This window comes from Urocitellus parryii, chromosome 1, assembly GCF_045843805.1.
Source record: "Urocitellus parryii isolate mUroPar1 chromosome 1, mUroPar1.hap1, whole genome shotgun sequence".
NCBI lineage: Eukaryota > Metazoa > Chordata > Mammalia > Rodentia > Sciuridae > Urocitellus > Urocitellus parryii.
The window spans coordinates 251046498-251064326 of record NC_135531.1 but is presented as its reverse complement, the minus strand read 5'-3'; the positions used below and the strand labels follow the sequence as shown (position 1 = coordinate 251064326).

General features: G+C 41.7%; 1 protein-coding gene across 1 annotated transcript in view; it reads right to left on the bottom strand.

The window, feature by feature from the left end:
* The window catches only part of Cdk15 (cyclin dependent kinase 15), an 89821-nt gene that overhangs the window by 4819 nt on the left and 67173 nt on the right, over window positions 1–17829 (bottom strand). Inside the window, exons 11-12 of the mRNA XM_026405349.2 lie at window positions 13404–13452; window positions 8573–8712 (exon numbers count right to left, since the gene is read on the bottom strand). Coding sequence (XP_026261134.2) covers window positions 8573–8712; window positions 13404–13452 — 189 coding nt within the window. The remainder of the gene's footprint in view (window positions 1–8572; window positions 8713–13403; window positions 13453–17829) is intronic.

Here is a 17829-nt window from a genome sequence, read left to right as displayed (position 1 = left end):
CCCAAGCTCAGGGCTGTTGGCTGTCACCCCTTTCAAACTTTGCTTTAACTTTCCTTCCTTTAGAAATCTGATCCTGGTGTCTCCATTTACTCTTCCTGGGCTGATAACCTGGAGAAGGCGCGGTGCACTGGAGTGCAGAGAGTGACTTAATGGGATTGAGAGGCTAAATAACCTTTCACAGGAAACAAGATAATCAAATCCCTTTTACTTGTCTGTAATGGCAAAAAGAAAAAGCGTAAGTTAAAAAGAAAGCTTGGAAATCATGCCATCCTTTCAAAATGTCTTGCCATTCCCCTCATCACGTGGTCTTTGCACTATGCTTACATATCATCAGTCCATCAGCTGGGGTTGCTTAGTGCATGCAATTATTCAGAGTGCACACGTAGTCCTGACTAGGCGGTAATTTTAGCTCATGTGTATGTATAGAGGCTTCATATCTTCAAAGCCCAAAGGATCACACAGTACCTTAAATTGAAGCTGCTAACTAACAAGGAGTGCACTTCCGACTCTGACTAGGGGCACGGTACATATGCATTTCCCATTAAAGCAGATGATCTTTCCTTTTAAAATTAATTAGTGCCTATTTATCTTTCCTCTCCCTCCTACTTCTCGTTCTCCTAGGACCACACTTACATGAACCAGTGAGCTAAAAGTTTTACAAAATAAACATCCTGTTCCATTTGGGGCAAGGGAAACTTGTGTTGGCCCACTGTGCAGATGGAGAAATTAAGGTTTATGAAGGCCAATAGTGCATGTTGTGTTAAGTGGGGGAAAAAAAGAAAAAAACAGGTCTTTAACTCTCAATTCAGAACCCAGGATCCCTGTACCATTTTGTTTTAATCTATTCTTTTAAACAATAAAAATAATTCAATATCAATTTTTAAAAAAAATTGAAAGGGGAAAAATAATCTGCAAACCCCCTAAACTAGAAGAACATTTTAACTTTTGTGTGCTAACTTTCAGTTTTATTCATAAGTATGGTAATTTTCACAGGTACATTATAATTTTGTATTCTAGTTTCTTGCAGCTCATGTCCCAGCAGAAGAATTTCCATAGTACCCCACACGTCTGTTAATTATGTTAATTGGCCGCATGGAACTGTATGTTGAGTCAACACACACTTTCCCCAATCCTTTCTCTAGTGTTTAATATTTGAACTTGTTTCCCTCATTTTTATTTTATATTTGTAAAAACCTTATAGATACCACTGCAATGAACATTTTCATTAACCTAGCTTTTATTTTATTTTATTTTATTTTTCCTATTCAATTGTTTCTTCGAATAGTTTTCAGGAATAAAAATACAGGGTAGAATAGTTGATGGTGTTTGATTTCTAATGTAATAAATCAGGCAGGAACCACAAGTCTGCATGATTTCAAATTAAAAAAATAAAGTAATGGAAAAAAACCCCTGCTTTTTGTATTGATTGTTTTGATTACATACATGTCAAAACTGATCAAATTGCATGCTTCAAAATATGTGCATTTTATCGTACGTTAGTTTTACCTCAATAAAGCTATCAAAAAAAAAAAAAAAAAGAACCCAACACAGGGTAGAAGGGTATGAGCATTTATTTGTGTGATTCCTACCCTAATGCTTTGCAAAAATTGCCCCAGTTTACAGCAGAGAATCATTTCACCACAAAGCACTGGGAGTCACCAGCACTGGGAGTCATTAGGTAAAAGGGAGAATTAACTAACTTGTTATTTGTATTTATTTAACCCCTAGTAAAGCTGTCTGTTTATTCCATGTATCGGTATGCTCTTTTTGTTTCCTCTTGCATAAACTGCTATTTTATGCCTTTGCCCCATTTTCTATTTGATTCCTGATGTTTGTCTTGTAAAATGGAATGAGTTATAGAGTGAAACAAAAACCATAACCAACACTGAAGTCTTAAAACCCAAGGGTGACTGTGTATGTTATTATAAAAAGAAAAGAAAAAGAATAGAAACTAAGATCAGATGGCACTGAGGAAGGAGTCAGTGGTACTGGGCTGTGAGTCTATTAAATCTAAAAGTGAACCTTCAAGTGTTGCATATTAAACATGTTACCTAGGGACGTTCGGAATCTTTCCCAGGAAGGTTTTAAACTAAACATAGAACATGAGACAGCAGAAAGGGCAGGGACTGGGAATCCAGCTCTTGGTTCTGCTCCTTGTTTTGCTCTGAAGTTCTTAGGAGGTCTCTACAAGAGCAATATGTGGTGGGAAGAGAGTGGGCTTGGAGTCTGATGTGAAGTCAGGTTTAGACCCTACCACTCACAGCCATAAATTAAGCAATTGGCCTCTCTTAGTCCAATTTCCTAATCTGTAATATGAAGATGATAATCCCAGCTTCATCGATTAGTATATAGTTTGAATGAGAATTATGTAAAGTACATGGATGCTCCATAAAAGGCAGTAATTACCATTCTGCCCTGGGTGTCAGCAATCCATCTCTGTAACGAAGGTATAGAACAAGTAGTCTGCAAGTCCTTTCCCTCTCCAAGGGTCTCTCTTTCCTCAAAATTTCATCCTTACTTGGAGATTCTTTCAGAACATAATGATAACAAATTTAACCAATTTAAGAGCTTGGCAGGGCAGAGGGACTTGGTTTACCCAGCTGTCTCCTATCAACAGTCTATGCAACACCATAAACCATATCTCAAAATAAACCATATCTCAACCTGAGATTTCCTCTACTCTACTGTATTGTAATACATTGAGGACAACTGTTGAGTGTAGAAGGTATGAATTAGTGTTTTATGAAAGCCATTTCCTAATTTGTTTCTTTTTTTTTTTTTTTTTGGTATCATGATTGAACCCAGGGTACTTGACCCCTGAGTCACATACATTCCCAGCCCTATTTTGTATTTTATTTAGAGACAGGGTCTCACTGAGTTGCTTCACGCCTCATCTTTGCTGAGGCTGGCTTTGAACTCTTAATTCTCCTGCCTCAGCCCCCTGAGCCACTGGGATTACAGGTATGTGCCATGGCACCGGGCACCCAATTTATTTGTTTTTTTTCTTTCTTTCTTTTCTTTTTTTTTTTTTTTTTTTGGTGATGCTGGGGATTGAACCCAGGGCCTTGTGCATGCAAGGCAAGCACTTTTCCAACTGAGCTATGTCCCCAGCACTCCCAGTTTGTTTCTTAACGTATTGTTTTTAAAGTACTGATTAATGCAGGATTTGAAAATTGGAGAGAGTGGTGTAAGGTATGTTGGAAACCCCTAGAAGCTGTATGAAGTTCAGACAGCTGGCTCAGAATCTGCCTTCCCTCTTCCCTACCACCCTCAATTCCTGAAACCTGGCCTCCAGAATATTCTGGTTAAACTCTGAGTAAACCAGACAATAAAAACAATAAATGAAATAAATCTGAAATCACGTAGAAGCATATAAGTTAAACTTCACTAGTCAATGTTAAAGAGTGTTTAAGAGTGTTAAAGAGTGTTGCAAGAATATACACAATGATAAAAGTAAAAATTACCATGGTATATGAATTAAGATTGTGCTACTATTATTAAAATGAAGACAGCTTTAGGATGATATTGCATGGTTTGAAGAGGAACATGACATTCCTTTCCCTGGATGTCCTTTCTCCCTGGCCCTCCAGACTCATCATCTTTTAGGACTCACTCTTTCAAAGTCATCCTGGATCCCCACAGCTGGCTTTAATCTGGTTAATCTCTGCTTCTCGGAGCATTTAAATATGTTATCTGATCTGTAATTGTTTACATACTTGTCTCATTTCCTTAATGACTGGAAGCTGTTTGAGGACAGGGTCCATGAGTAACTCATTTCTATTATTTTCAAAATCACAACTAATAGACACTTGTAAATCTTTGTTGAATGAACTGGAACATAATTCTCCCACTGTATTAGAGACCTGAGTCTACACTGGGTTCAGAATCTTTGAGATAAGCAAAATAATTGGAATGGATTCAGAATAGACTAAGAAAGTGGAAGAATCAGCTGGGTGTGGTGGCGCACGCCTATAATCCCAGTGGCTAGTGAGACTGAGACAGGAGGATTGCAAGTTCAAAGCCAGCCTCCACAACTTAGGCCTTAGTGAAGCAACTAAGGGAGACCCTTTCTCAAAATAAAATATAAAAAAGGACTGGAGATGTGACTCAAAGTTTGAGCGACCCTGTGTTCAATCCTGGGTACCCCACCCCCCCGAAATAAAAAGCAAAAAGAAAGAAAGAAAGTGGAAGAAACAATCTACATTTGGAAACAACAACAAAAATGGTGGAAGATATTCAGCCTAGAGAAGTGACCTTTGGGAAGGGATATCACAGGGATTTTCCAGTACATTAAAGTAATGTTAAAAAAGGCCTGAATTTGTTTAGAGTAAAACAAAATATGGTTTAGATTTTAATGGGGCAATCTGAGCGGGGCTTGCTGAAGAACTTGAAGCATATAGGTATTAGGGTGGTGTGAAGACGGGCAGGGCAAAGCCATGCCTCCTTCCACCCTGTGTGTACAAAAGTACATGATGACAATACAGCCTGCGGCACATTGTTTTCAGAAACTTACTTGTGAAACAACTGCAAGCTTTTAAGTTTTAATTTTTTTTTTTCCTAAGATGCTAAAATCTGTTTTTAAAGGAGAAGGGGGATTTAGTCCAGGAAGAGGAACAGTAGACACTGAAGCCTGGGATTTGGAGAGAAAATGGGACCAACCCAGAGAGAGAGAGAGAGACAGAGAGAGAGACAGAGAGAGAGAGACAGAGAGAGAGAGAGAGAGACAGCCTTTGATGTCTTGACAATCAAGGACGGTGGCTTAAGGACCAGACTCTTAAATCACGTGGCATTTGCTGCCCCAGATTTAAAAAAAAAAAAAAAATACTTTTCTGGATCAGTGTGTGTAATTCAAAATGGCTAGGTTCCAAAATCAGTCTTAACTTTCCAAGGGCAACATTTGGAAGGCTTCCTGTAAAGACCAGAGTGGAGCCAGTTTCTAGAAGGGGCAGCTTAATGATTTTCTACTCCCCCCGCCCCCACCCCCAGATCATTAAGCAGTGTTCCTTTCCCAGAGCCCAAGTTCATGCTGGGGGCAAAGGGAATTAAGTGAAGAGGCTGAACCTGCAGCTAAGATTAGAGAGTTGCCAACAGCCTAATTTTAGGTCCTTGCTGCCCCAGCTGACGGGCTGCACTGCTGGCTCAGCCAGGGGGACCACAAGTGTGGCCATAAGCTGGTGCCTGAGCGGGGAGAGCAGCTCCCTGGCCATCTGCAAAAGCAATTAGTTTGATGTTGGGTGTGTTTTGAGAGGGACTACCAATAATTTCTCCTTCAACAAATGTTTCTTCAGGTGTTCAAGAGTCAATGAGGGAAAATGTCAGAGCTTGGCTGAGGTTCCCACATGCTTTCCATTCCCGTATTCACGCTTTTCCACTTAAGAGCCATCTCCAAAAGGGAACGAATCCTGGAATTCCTGGTTTTTCATGGCAAATAACCCCCTGATAAATTTCCTCTGGCTCTGAGCAGACTGCTACAATCTAGAGAAAGTGTTACTTGGGACTTGGTTTGATGAAAATCAAGCTGGCTGGATGTGAGAGCCGTTCTTTTGGGGGGAAAGGCTAAACCACGCTTCTGCTGAGATTTAGGCTATTCCTTTGCCCTCCACATATTTCCCAGGCACAGGTTTCATGCTTTAATTGTCTTCTTCAGAGGGCAGACAATAATAGCTGGCATCTTCCAGATCAAAGGGGAAACAGAATATATTTTAAAGTGACAACTCTGTTATCCTGCAACCAGAATAATAAATTGATATAAATATAAGCTCTTAAATGATTCCATACTCAAATGCTACCCAAGAGTAAAATTTCTTGCATAATTATGGTCAGAAAACTCTCCTTACAAATCACCAACAAGGGCGTACCTCATTTTTGCTAGATTCTCATGCCTGGGGCAGCAGCCCACCTTGGTGATGGAGATTTTATGTCCCCGCAGGTTGGGAACTGTGATTACCCACTGGTGCTGTCTGTCTGCAAAGGAGACTCTTAACAAAGGCTCTTTGCCAGGGGCAATGAAAAAGCAGACTGGCACTGCCAGGCCCAGGGAATGCAGCCCTTCGTGGATAATGCGCCCTTGGCAAGGGCCACTGTATCGAAGGTGCACAAACTGGCTTCAGGGGCTTCTCTCTCTTCTTCTACCTCTTTTACCAATTTTCCCGGTAGCGTTGCCTTTCCTCTCTACTTGTCCCCTGTCCTAATGTCAATCTGTCTCTCTATGTATTTCTACCCCCTCCCCATAGCATACATGCACACGCACGGGCACATGCACACACACACACATATGCACGTGCACGCACACACACTCGCCCCCCCTCCCCTGTCTCTTGGCGCTGGCCCTTTCATCTTCTCCCTCAGGGATTCGAGATGTCGCTGCAGGAAGTGCTTGTCCGCCGAGGCAGCAGCAGCAGAGCCCTGTGGCTTTGACAAACCTCATTTAATTGGGAGGAAGCCAGGAGAATTTGAAAGAACTGAAACATCCACGAAACTCCTTTTATCAGGCATAATTTAAACTCTGCATGGAAAAACCCCTATATGTATAAAGAAAAGTCAACTTCCCTCCTGCTGCGAGCACCCCTCATCTCCCCCCAGCACAGGCAGGCTCCTGCAAGATTCCATCTTTTCATTTTTCTAAAAGTGTCAAAGTAGATTTGGGCTCTGTGGCTGGGTGAACAGAGAAGGAATACAGATTGTTCCGTCTCTCTCACCCTTGCGCGCGCACGCGCACACACACACACACACACACACACCTCTAGACATACATGCATGCACCAGGGCCCCTCTGTTGGTGGCTTTGCCAGGAAGAATCAAAACTCAAGTTTCCAACAACACATCAATTGGACAGTGATTGTTTCTTCCTAATTACCCTTCATCAAGCAAAAGCTGGTGCCCAGAAAACTTTGAAGATCCCCCAGCAGTTCTTAGAATAATAGACCCTGGAGAGGGCTGATGGGGGAGGTTTCTTTTAAGTGGGGAGAAGGGTGTGTGTACACCCAAGCATGGACACTTGCACGATGTGATGGAGTTAGAAATCCCAAACCCCAAAGAAGAAAGCTAAGGAGGAAAGAGCTAGGGGCTGAGGTTGGGAAGAGGGGATTGGGATGGGAGAGGACAAGGTGGGGCTGAAGTGGGGCAGAGGTGCCAGGAAGGAAGTGAGAATTGTAGGTCTGCCCGTCACATCTTTCATTCCACCCACATGCCAAACCCTGTCCCTCCCCTCCTTTCGAATTCCACTTCAGATTCACCTCCAGCCTAATCCATCTCACTTGAATTATTCTAGTTTCTCCAAAGAACTGCCGTTAGCACACGCAGTCCTGAACATCTGCAGTTGATTACGCACAGATTTTAGCTGTTTAGATATGATTTGTGCTAATATGTGTACGAGGGTGCCCTGTTTCCTCTTCCTCACCCTCTTTTCCTCCCACTCCTTGAGGCCAAGGACAAGTCTCTTGTTTTCTTCAACTTTTTATAGCACTTCATATGTTTTTGACACTTATGTCAACTTAATAAATTCGAATGACTGATTCTTCCTACAAGGGTAAGTAAGACATTAACCCCAGTTGTATGATTACAGTTATTTTTGGAGATCTTAAATGACTCATTTTAATAATAAAATTCCTCAACAAGTCCCAAACTAAGAGTTTTGAACTACTGCAGGACAATGACACAGATACAGTGGAACTGCATTTATTTGCAAACCCTGGCCACTTGAACCAGACTGTGTCTACACCTCTTGGGCAGTAACTCCTCACCCCACTGCACCCCAATGAACCTCATTCCCCCTGCCCCCTCCTCCCATTTCAGTCCCCTCTTCACAGTCTGAGCCCCTAGACCCTCCTGCTTAGCTTCCTTTTCTCTGCCTCAGGACTCCTAAAAACTGTTTTCAGTTGAATAGTGGATATTTTCAAAGAAACCCCACCTAAGGACATTCCCCTCAAACAGCCCAGACCTTGACCACAATGCCCACATCCTCCTCATAGCCCTTTCTGGCCACATTCTGAGAAACAAGAGGACAGCTCCAACCACATGACCCCTCAGCAGATTTCAGATTTGGAGGATGACTTCAGGCCCAGGCAGCAAAGGCTGATTTCAGGGTAACTTGCCTCTCCAGCGGGCAGCTGGCCTGGGAGGGTGCTTCCCTCCCCACAGCGCCCCACCTCCACACTTCCTTCTGCAGCATCATGTTACCAATCAAGAAAGGCCCAGCTCTGCTCTCTGACATATCCATGTCACCTATCATCTTACTCTCTATGGAAAGAGAGAAGGGGCTTGTTAGAAATTTTGGTTTTGCTTCTCCTGGCAGATGCTAGCTAAAGCAAACAACTCAGAGGGAACTTTCATCTCGTCCAATTTCTAAGTGTAAGTTGTGTGTGTTTGAAATGTTGGATCCTTGTCACCTCTCTACCAGTGCTTCAGGGTTTTAGAGAATCTCATGCAAAACTCAGGCAAGATTCGGTCCCATCTTGCATTCCTGCAGGCAAATTCATTATTACCTTCATTTTATGATTTTATGATTCTCCAGGTTGAACACTGAAGACATGGAAACTTAACACCAATGCGCATGCACACACTCCTCACTCACCATCAGGAAGCTGGTACAGCTGGGAGGGCAGAGCACTGAAATAATCATGGCCCAGTGCTTCCTGGGCGGAGACCCGGTCTCTAGGAAAGCCCTTCAACATTTGGGAGGCCAAGTCTTCAGCTTCAGGAACCCTGCCCAGCCTGGAAAAGTGGGAGAGAGAAATAGAGTTTCTCCAAGGCCTTCATCCTGGAAAATAAAGGTTGGGGGAGGAGGGGGGAGGGTGTGTGTGTGAAAAGTATAGAAAAGGAAATGTCTAAAAGTATAGAAAAGGCTAGATGTAGAATAATGTTTCAAATAGAACTTTCCTGGGTTTACCACAATTGTTGGAGTAATAACCTTCATCCTGAAATTCTTATATATCCTATTACTAAGATTAAGGGGGAAAAAAAAAATCTCAAAGTTCTGTCCTTCAGCTTGCCTGCCCTCCACCATGTCTCTGAGCACCATGTACACATAAAGGACACAGTTTTGTAATTATAGAAACAGAAATATATAATTAAGGATTCTTCTTGGATAGACACAGCAGCCTCAACCAAGCGGAAAAGCCCAATTGACAATGCTTTCTAGGTCTGGACGCCAAAAGCATCAAGCAAGGAACCCTGGAGGGAGAGAGGTGATTCCTGAAGGTGAAGCTCGAGTGGAAAATTCAATTATTTATAGTGTTTCTGAAGCTCAGCCCCAGGGTTTTTAGCTGGGAAGTCCTCTTCTTTCTTTCTGAGATAGAGCAGAACAAGAGAGATAATTAAGCACCCAAATCACACAAAGGATGAGTTTTCAACTTGATTTTATGTTGAACTGTATATTTGGAGATGAATAAAATAAATTTATCAAACAATTATTATGTGCTAATGAGTGGTTGGTTCTGGGGGGTATGAGGCAAGACTGTCTTCTGGCATCTTGGTCTAGTAAGCCAGAAGTTCACCAAATTATCAAAAAATGCATAGGGACCACTTTGAAGAAAAGGCTCCTGCTCTAGTCTGAATGCTTCTGTTCTTCCTGAAATTCTTAGGTTGAAATCTAATCACCAAGATGATGGTACTAGAAGATGGGGCCCTTGGGAGGTAATTAGATTATGAAGATAGAGCCTCATAATGGAATTAGTGCCTTTATAAAGGAGACTGCCCCTTCCACTATATGAGGACACACCAAACAGACACCGTCTTTGAGCACAGAGTTCTTACCAGTCACCAAATCTACTGTGGCCTTGATCTTAGTCTTCCCAGCTTCCTGAACTGTGAGCAATAAATTTCTGTTGATTATACATTATATAATCGCAGGTATTTTATTATAGCAACCCAAATCAAGACAGCCCTGATACCTGACCCAGAATGGGAGAAGGCAGTCAGGGAAAACTTTCTTTTTAAAATTTTTTTTAGTTGTAGTTGGACACAATACCTTTATCTTATTTATTTTTATTTTTTTATGTCATGCTGGGGATCAAACCCAGAACCTTGCACATGCAAGGCAAGCACTCTACTGCTGAGCCACAACCCCAGCCCCAGGGAAGACTTTCTTGAGGAAGTGACATTTGAGCTGAGAGCTGAAGAACTGGGGATAGGCAAGGGGAAGGCATTGCTGCAGAAATCTCTGGTGTTCCTACAGGGCCTGGAGTGGAAGGGAGAAGAGTGAGTTAAAGAAGGGAATCAAGGCTTAGTGACTGGCCTGGGAAAAAGGGAGGGAGAGGCACCTGAAATGAACCTGGGGAGAGTGGTAGGGTAGGGGACGTCCTTCCTGTTGCCTATTTACTTACAATGCTTTAAAGTTTTTGCTAGTCTAGTGCCTATCATTTAAGTACATCCATCTCTACAAGCCACAAATAGGTTTACAAGTAAAAAGCCACAAGAGGGAAAACTATGCAGATCCTGGAAGACAATTAACCATAGAACTGATGTTTGACATTCAAAATTAAATTGCATGGTCATGAAACAATCAAGCAAAAAACAGAGCAGCTTACTTACCATCAAATTCACATACCAACTTAGAGCAAAAGCAAGAAAGCAGAGACTTCTTCCCTCTGCATTCCATGGTGCTGGGATGCTGGAGGTCTTGGTGCACATTTGTAATTTGCCTAATTTTTGCACTAGGCTTGCATAAGAAGTTTTCAGATCCCTGATTTCCATGACATAAGACTGTTTCTGCAAACAGATTACTATCCTCCAACTCAGGAATAAATTCTTCATAGACAAGATGAAGAAGAAATTTGGAAATCCCCAGTCCTTGCAGATTTCCAGATCAGTTAGGACTAAAAGGAGCCTGAAGGAGGAGGACTGAGGAGATCTGGCAGGTGTAACTCTCCATTCAGAGTGCCGAGCCCAGTCTTTGTGATTATGTCAAACACTGTCTATGAACCCATCATTCAACATATGTTAAATCCAGTTGTTCTCAGAAGAATGAGACAGTGGTTTTAATTTCTTAGCAAAACCTGGCTCTAAGTATGAAAATCTGCCATTGATCCTTGCAGCACAGGATGAGCCTGGTTACCTTGAGCTTACTGGGTTTTTTTGCTTTCCCCCCCAGCAACCATAGAAAGGAAAAGGACAGGAATGGAGTAGGTAATTTTCTTACTGCTTTCAGTTTAGGACATGGTAAAGTAGATGCCCACAGGAAGCAATCACCGGCATTAGGAAGAAACAACAGCAGAGAAGCTGTCTTACAATTTGCTAATCAGTCTAAAGAGTGTGTCTTACTAGGTCCACATTTAAAGAGGTCACCATCAAACCCCTATCGAGAACCTGTGCCTATTTACAGGCCAGAGCATAGTTCCACCACACCTCTGTAGGAATCATGTAGAAAAGTCATGAAAAGTCAGCTGCTCTTGATTTAACCACACTAACAATTGAATTGTGGATTCAGTTGGCAATCCATAGAGACCTGAACACAAGATGAATCCTGACTCCACCAGTTACCTAACTGGATGACCTTGGCCAGATTAGTTAGCATCTCTGATCCTCAGTTTCTTCCTCTTTGACATGAAAATGACATTTGTAAGGATTGAATGTAATAATATAAGCAGCACTCTGCTAAGCACATAGTATATAGCTCACTAATGCTACTGCTCTTTGCAGGGCTCTTTTGAGCACCAAGAATTTTCTCATGTGATAATCTAGGCCAGCACTGCCCAAAAGAACTTTCTATGAGGAGCCAGGTGCCATGGTGCACACCTGTAATCCCAGGAGGCTACGGCAGGAGGCTAAGATAAGAGGATCACAAGTTGGAGGCCAGCTTCAGCAACTTAGACCCTGTCTCAAAATAAAAACTTACACCCTGTAGGGATGTAACTCAGTGTAACTCCTGGGATCAATCTCCAGTACTGAAAAAAAAAAACTTTCATTGATGATGGAAGTATTCTATTTCTGCTCTGCCCAATATGGTAGCTACTGCACACATATGGTTCTTGAGTCCTTGGAATGCTGCTTGTGCAACTGAACAACTGAACTTTAAATTTAATTTGGAATATTTAAGTTTAAATAGCCATGTGCGACTAGTGGCTTCTGTATTAGCACAGCTCCAGACATTACTCCTTGTTTTGAGAATCTGAGCAGAAAAAAGCCTAAGCAGAGGCAAAGACACTGCCATGGGCAGGGGATGGGCAGAGGTGGTAAGAGTTGTGTAGTCAGAAAAGTCAGAATAGGGATTCAAGTCGTGCTTGGCCCAGAAGGAAGGGCTGGTGGGCAAACAGCAGGAGGCTGCAGCTCCAGACAGCATTAGGATGCCTCACAGGTGTGGAGGTACCATTTATTTTGAAAACCAGTAGTGGAATGAAAGCAAGCCATGGGCAGTGTGAAAATCCAAATGTTTCTGGCTAGTGGTTAGGGAACCTGACTACACTGGCAAGAGAAAATGTGAATGAAATGATAAACAGCAATTCTCTGGAAGCTTCCCTTGAGATAATGAGGAGTTTCAAGTCATCCTCCCAATACAAGGTCCTGTGGTAGTCCATAGCTCTGTTTCCAACCTATTTACCCTTTGTGCCCTGGTATTCGGTCTACGTGGTGACTTTTTAAAGCATGCAAAGAGTAGGAATGGAAGAGTCAAACGACATTTGGTGAGATTCAACTCTTCCATATTTTCATTCAAGAGCAATGTTCAAACTTTCGGTTAGGATCTTGGCTTGTGAAACTCTTCACTTCTCCCCACCTGTGTGAGTGTGTTTTTCTTTGACATTTGAGCTCGTTTCCCCTGTCTCTGATGTTTTCCTCACTACCCTCTTTGCCTCCTCACTGAAGCAAAAAGAACAGAGGCTCGGCTAATTACTCTCAGATCAAATAATACTGGTTATTGTAATTGGTCATTGTCCGAAAACACTGAGTTCTTCTTAGCCCCGAGGTTGCCTGGCACAGCTTAGTTAGCTAACTATTCCCGGAATGTCTCTATTATCTGTTTTACTTTGCAAAAGAAACTAGGGATTTGTTGAAAGCTGGTAATAAAAGTCTGCCCTGGTCTGAGCCGAGACTGCGTTGAGAGGGCCTGGGAAAGGATGACCTCCATGAATCAAGTTCCCCCTCCAATGGCCACTCAATGATGTTATTTGGTTTCTCTGTGTCAGAGAATAATAAACCCACTAGGTTTTCTTGCAAGCCAACACTCCCTGTTCTCAGGGCCTGGGGCATGACTGAGGGGCACAAAACAATTTTAATGACCAAACTCACTGAAAGTAAAATGGTTCATAGAGAAAAACCAACACATTCACAGGGGGCTGGGTCTCTCAGAGCTTCTTTCTGGGACTCAGAGCTCCCAGGTCAAGGCATTGGAGGTTGTTCAGTGGACCGAGGTCCAGGGACATGTCTCTTCTTCCTGCCTAAAAAAACAGCTTCCCCAATGTGATGCTTACCTGTTCCAGACAATCTGAAGGCTCTGAGGCTTCGACAGCGGAAACCATTCTGGAAAGCACAGAGTGAAACATTAAAAAACAAAAACAACCCCCCCATATGTTGCCAAAAAATATTATTAAAATTCTAAATACTCTTCTTGGCCTGGATAAAAGAGGACTCAAGGATCAGCCGGGTGCAGTGGTGCACGCCTGTAATCCCAGCGGTTTGGGAGGCTGACGCAGGAGGATTGCAAGTTCAAAGCCAGCCTAAGCAATTTAGCAAGGCCCTAAGCAACTTAGTGAGACCCTGTCTCAAAATAAAAAATAAAAAGAGCTGGGGATGTGGCTCAGTGGTTACTTGCCCCTAGGTTCAATCCCCAGTACCAAAAAAAAAAAAAAAAAAAAAAAAATTAGATAAGCTAACTAATGACTTCTTAAGGCCTCTTCTTACTCTGAATTTTTATTTTGAAGTCTTAATTGGAAGCATCTCACTCAGAATATGACTTTTTTTTTTTTTTTTTTTTTTTTTGGTGCCAAGGATAGAACCTAAGAATGCTCTACATAGCACTGAACTAAACCCCAGCCCTTTTGTTTTTTAATTTTGAGACAAGGGTCTGGTTAAGTTTCCCAGGTTGTCCTTCAACTTGTGATCCTCCTGCCTCAGTCTCCTGAGTCACTGGGATTACTGGCACACACCATAACACCCAGCAGAATATGACCCTTTATGGAAATAGGGTTATTGCAGATATAATTAGGTAAGATGTAGTCATTAGGGTGGACCCTAATACAATTTTACTGGCTTCTTCATGAAAAGGGAAAATTTAGCTGGGGAGGGTGGTGCACACCTATAATCCCAGCCAACTGGGAGGCTGAAGCAGGAAGATTACAAGTTGGAAGCCAGCCTGGACACCTTAGCAAGACCCTATCTTGAAATAAAATTAATGAACAGAACTGGGGAGTGTAGTTCAGAGGTAGAGTATCCCTGGATTAAATCCTTATTACTCACCCCACCACACACATACATACAATAAATAATAAAGACCAAAATCATAAAATAAAAGAGACTGTGGAGATAGCTCAGTGGTAGAGCGACCCTGGGTTCAATAGCCGGTACTGCAAAACCAAAAACATCACACACAAAAAAAAAATTGGGATGCAGAGGTAGACATTTACCAAATAATATGATGTGAAGAAATAAAAAGAGAAGACAGACATCTACAAACCAAAGAGATAGGCCTGGAACAGATTCTGTCTCGTAGTCCTCAGAGAGAACCAACCTGAGGACATCTCAGTTTCAAGGTTCCAACCTCTAGAACTGTGAGACAATAAATTTCTGTTGCTTAAGCTACTCCATTTATGAAACTTTGTTATGGCAGCCCTAGCAAACTAATAGAGTCAAAATATTCAGTAAAGTCAACAAACATTTATTTGGCATATATGGTGTGCAGAGCATGTATCAAGTGCTAGGAGAATATGAAGGAATCAAAAGAAACTTTGCCATAGACACATGAAAAGCCATGCAAGGAACAATAGGGCAAAGTTCCAAAGACTTAAAAGTGGTAAAAAAAAAAAAGGGGGGAACTAAAAACAACCAATAATAATAATTGTAATTTTAATTGGAACATTCTAGAACATTTATATTTGGATACAGGATTTTCCCATAATTTTTGGTATTGATACTAACTCCAAATAAAACCACATTGAAAGGGGACATTTTTCATTCAAGAAATCCAACGTCACCTCTAGGTGAGGGCCATGAAAAGATCCATACAAGATGCTTGCTGATGCTGCTTATCAAATTTGCTGTATTTCTCATCCAAATTGAGAAAAGAGTATTTTGACTCTCATGTAAAGTGATATTTCTGCCTTACCCTTTTCTAAAGCATGAAATTTTGATTTAAAAAATTTTTCTTCTTCTTGGTTCTATACAAATGGAATATATCAATGCTGTTTACTACAACCAAGAATTTCATCAGAGTTTGGCAAAAGAAAAAATCATTTTGATAATACTGACATATTCAAGCTGGTATGTGCATAGAAACATGTAGAAGACTACTCACTAAATAGTGACTGTGGTTAGAGGGGCTTACCCTTTATACTTTTGTGCCCATTTTCTCAAAAAAATATTAATAAAAAGCATATATGGTCGGCCTTTTATTTTTTTTAGTATCTATTTATTTATTTTTTGTGGTGCTGGGGATTGAGCCCAGGGCCTTGTGCATGCAATGCAAGCACTCTACCAACTGAGCTATATCCTCAGCCCAGTTTTTATTTTTTATTTCTTATTTTGGTAATAGGGATTGAACTCAGGGGTATTTTTATCAATGAACTACATCCCTAGTCCTTTTAACTTTTTATTTAGAGACAGTGTCTCACTAATTGTTGAGGGCCTCATTAGGTTACTAAGGCTGCCCTCAAACTTGCAATCTTCCTGCCTCAGTCTCCCACATCACTGGGGTTACAAGTGTGCAGCACCACACCTAGCTTACTGTTGGCCTTCTGTCTCTGCAGGTTTCTATCCAGGTTCCCCATCCAAGGATTCAACCATCCATGAATTGAAAATATTTAAAAAATTGCTGGGGCAATTGTACTGAACATGTACAAACATTTTTTCCTTGTCATTATCGCCTCATCAATATATCATAACAACTATTCACATTGTACTATGTACAATAAGTAATCTAGGCATGATGAAAAGCATATGGGACAATGTGCATAAATTATATGAAAAATACTAAGATACTTGAGCTCCTGCAGATTTGGGTATCTCATGAGGTTCTGGAACCAATCCCCTGTGGATACCGAAGGATGTCAGTATCCTGCTGTACTTTCAGAAGCAAGTTCAATTAAAAGCTGAATTTATAGTGCTAAGAGTTGTAGAGTAAAAGCAGTGATCAAAGAAAATGGTTTGAATTTTCAAGGTCAGATGCAATCAAATGTGAACCACTCTGCCGGTGGTTTATAGTCTCAGGTGGACTAAGGGAAGCATTAGTATATACAGGTTATTTACCCTCTGTTCAGTACAATTGTGCCTGAGTTCAAAATAACCAATAAAGATAAGAATATCTGGTATTCGTTTGGTATGTTTATTTCCAAACCACTTTCTGCTGTCTATTTACAGTTCTTCCCTGGCCAAACAACATTAAAATATTTCCTCATTCAGTCATATCCCAATTTCCAATTAGCATAATGAAATCCATGTCAGTCCTCTCCCATTTTCTGTCTTTCCCAGTGTAGAACTCTCTGCGCTGTGTTTTTTAGCCTTTAGTAATTTTATACTATTTCCAGCTTTAGTGTTGTTCATGTTGGGAGTTAGCTGAATCCATCTGGGTACTGACTGCTGCTTTAGTTTTGTCAAGACTTGAAGCAAATATTTGAACCCTGGTGACCCTCGGTTTCCTTAACCCAAGCTGCAGGTCACAGTCACCTTCAAGGACGTTAAAGCATTTCAATTGCACAATGACTGTAAAGTGCCTGCTCTGGAGCATTAAGCAAAATAAACCCTATCTGCCTTTTCTTCCTCTTTCTTTGAAAAGTGATGAGCAGTGTAAACTGTGTGGTGGTGGTGACGTACTTGGATCCTGGACCCGGGTTTTCATTCCTCGATAAACCACTTACTGATTGTTTGACTTGAAAGTGTGGCTTAACTTCACTAGGCCTCAGTTTTCCCATCTGTAGAAGGGGGATAATTACAGTTCCTTCTGCACAGGGTTGTGGAACTGGGTAATAAGTGCCTGTAAACTTTGCTCACTGTTTCTCCTGCTCCTTTCCCTTGTCTGGTGTACCTTGTTTCTCTCTCTCCTCTCAGGTATCTCTGCTTTATTGTTCTCCTAGGAAACCTTCCATAACTGTTTCCTGCTACTGAAATTCTAACTTGCTCCAAGCTCCAATTCTTATAGGCCTGGCTTGATTTCTTTTGAGGCCTCAGTGTGAGCCAGAGGTGTGTTTCTTAGCTGTGTAGTGCAGTAACCTGAACACAAACCCAGGCTCAGATCGCTTCCCTGCTGCTTAGGAGCACTGGGACTTGGGGAAAAACTGCCTAACCTCTCTGGTCAAGTAACCGAGAAAGCTTACAAATCCATGAAATGGGCATAATTTTCCAGTTGCTGGAAGGATTAGAAAAGAATAAGCATTTGATATACAGAGGGAATTAAAAAGGTGTTTGTCTCGTTCCTTCTCTCTTCTTCTTCTTGTTCTTACCATTGTCTTGGAGAGGTTGCATGGTCTAACATGGTGGCTCTCAAGGGGGCTGCATATGAGCCTCACCTGCAGAGCTTTTAAAAGAAAGGCAGCCCTGGCTCCACTCCCCCCAGAGAGTCTGATTTAACTAGTCTGGGAAGGTCCAGGCATTGGTTAGTTGTTGTGCTGTTATTATGTCTTTAATGGTCTCCAGATGTCTGTAGTGAGGCTAAGACAGAGGACTGCTGGTCTAGCTAAGAAAGCGGGT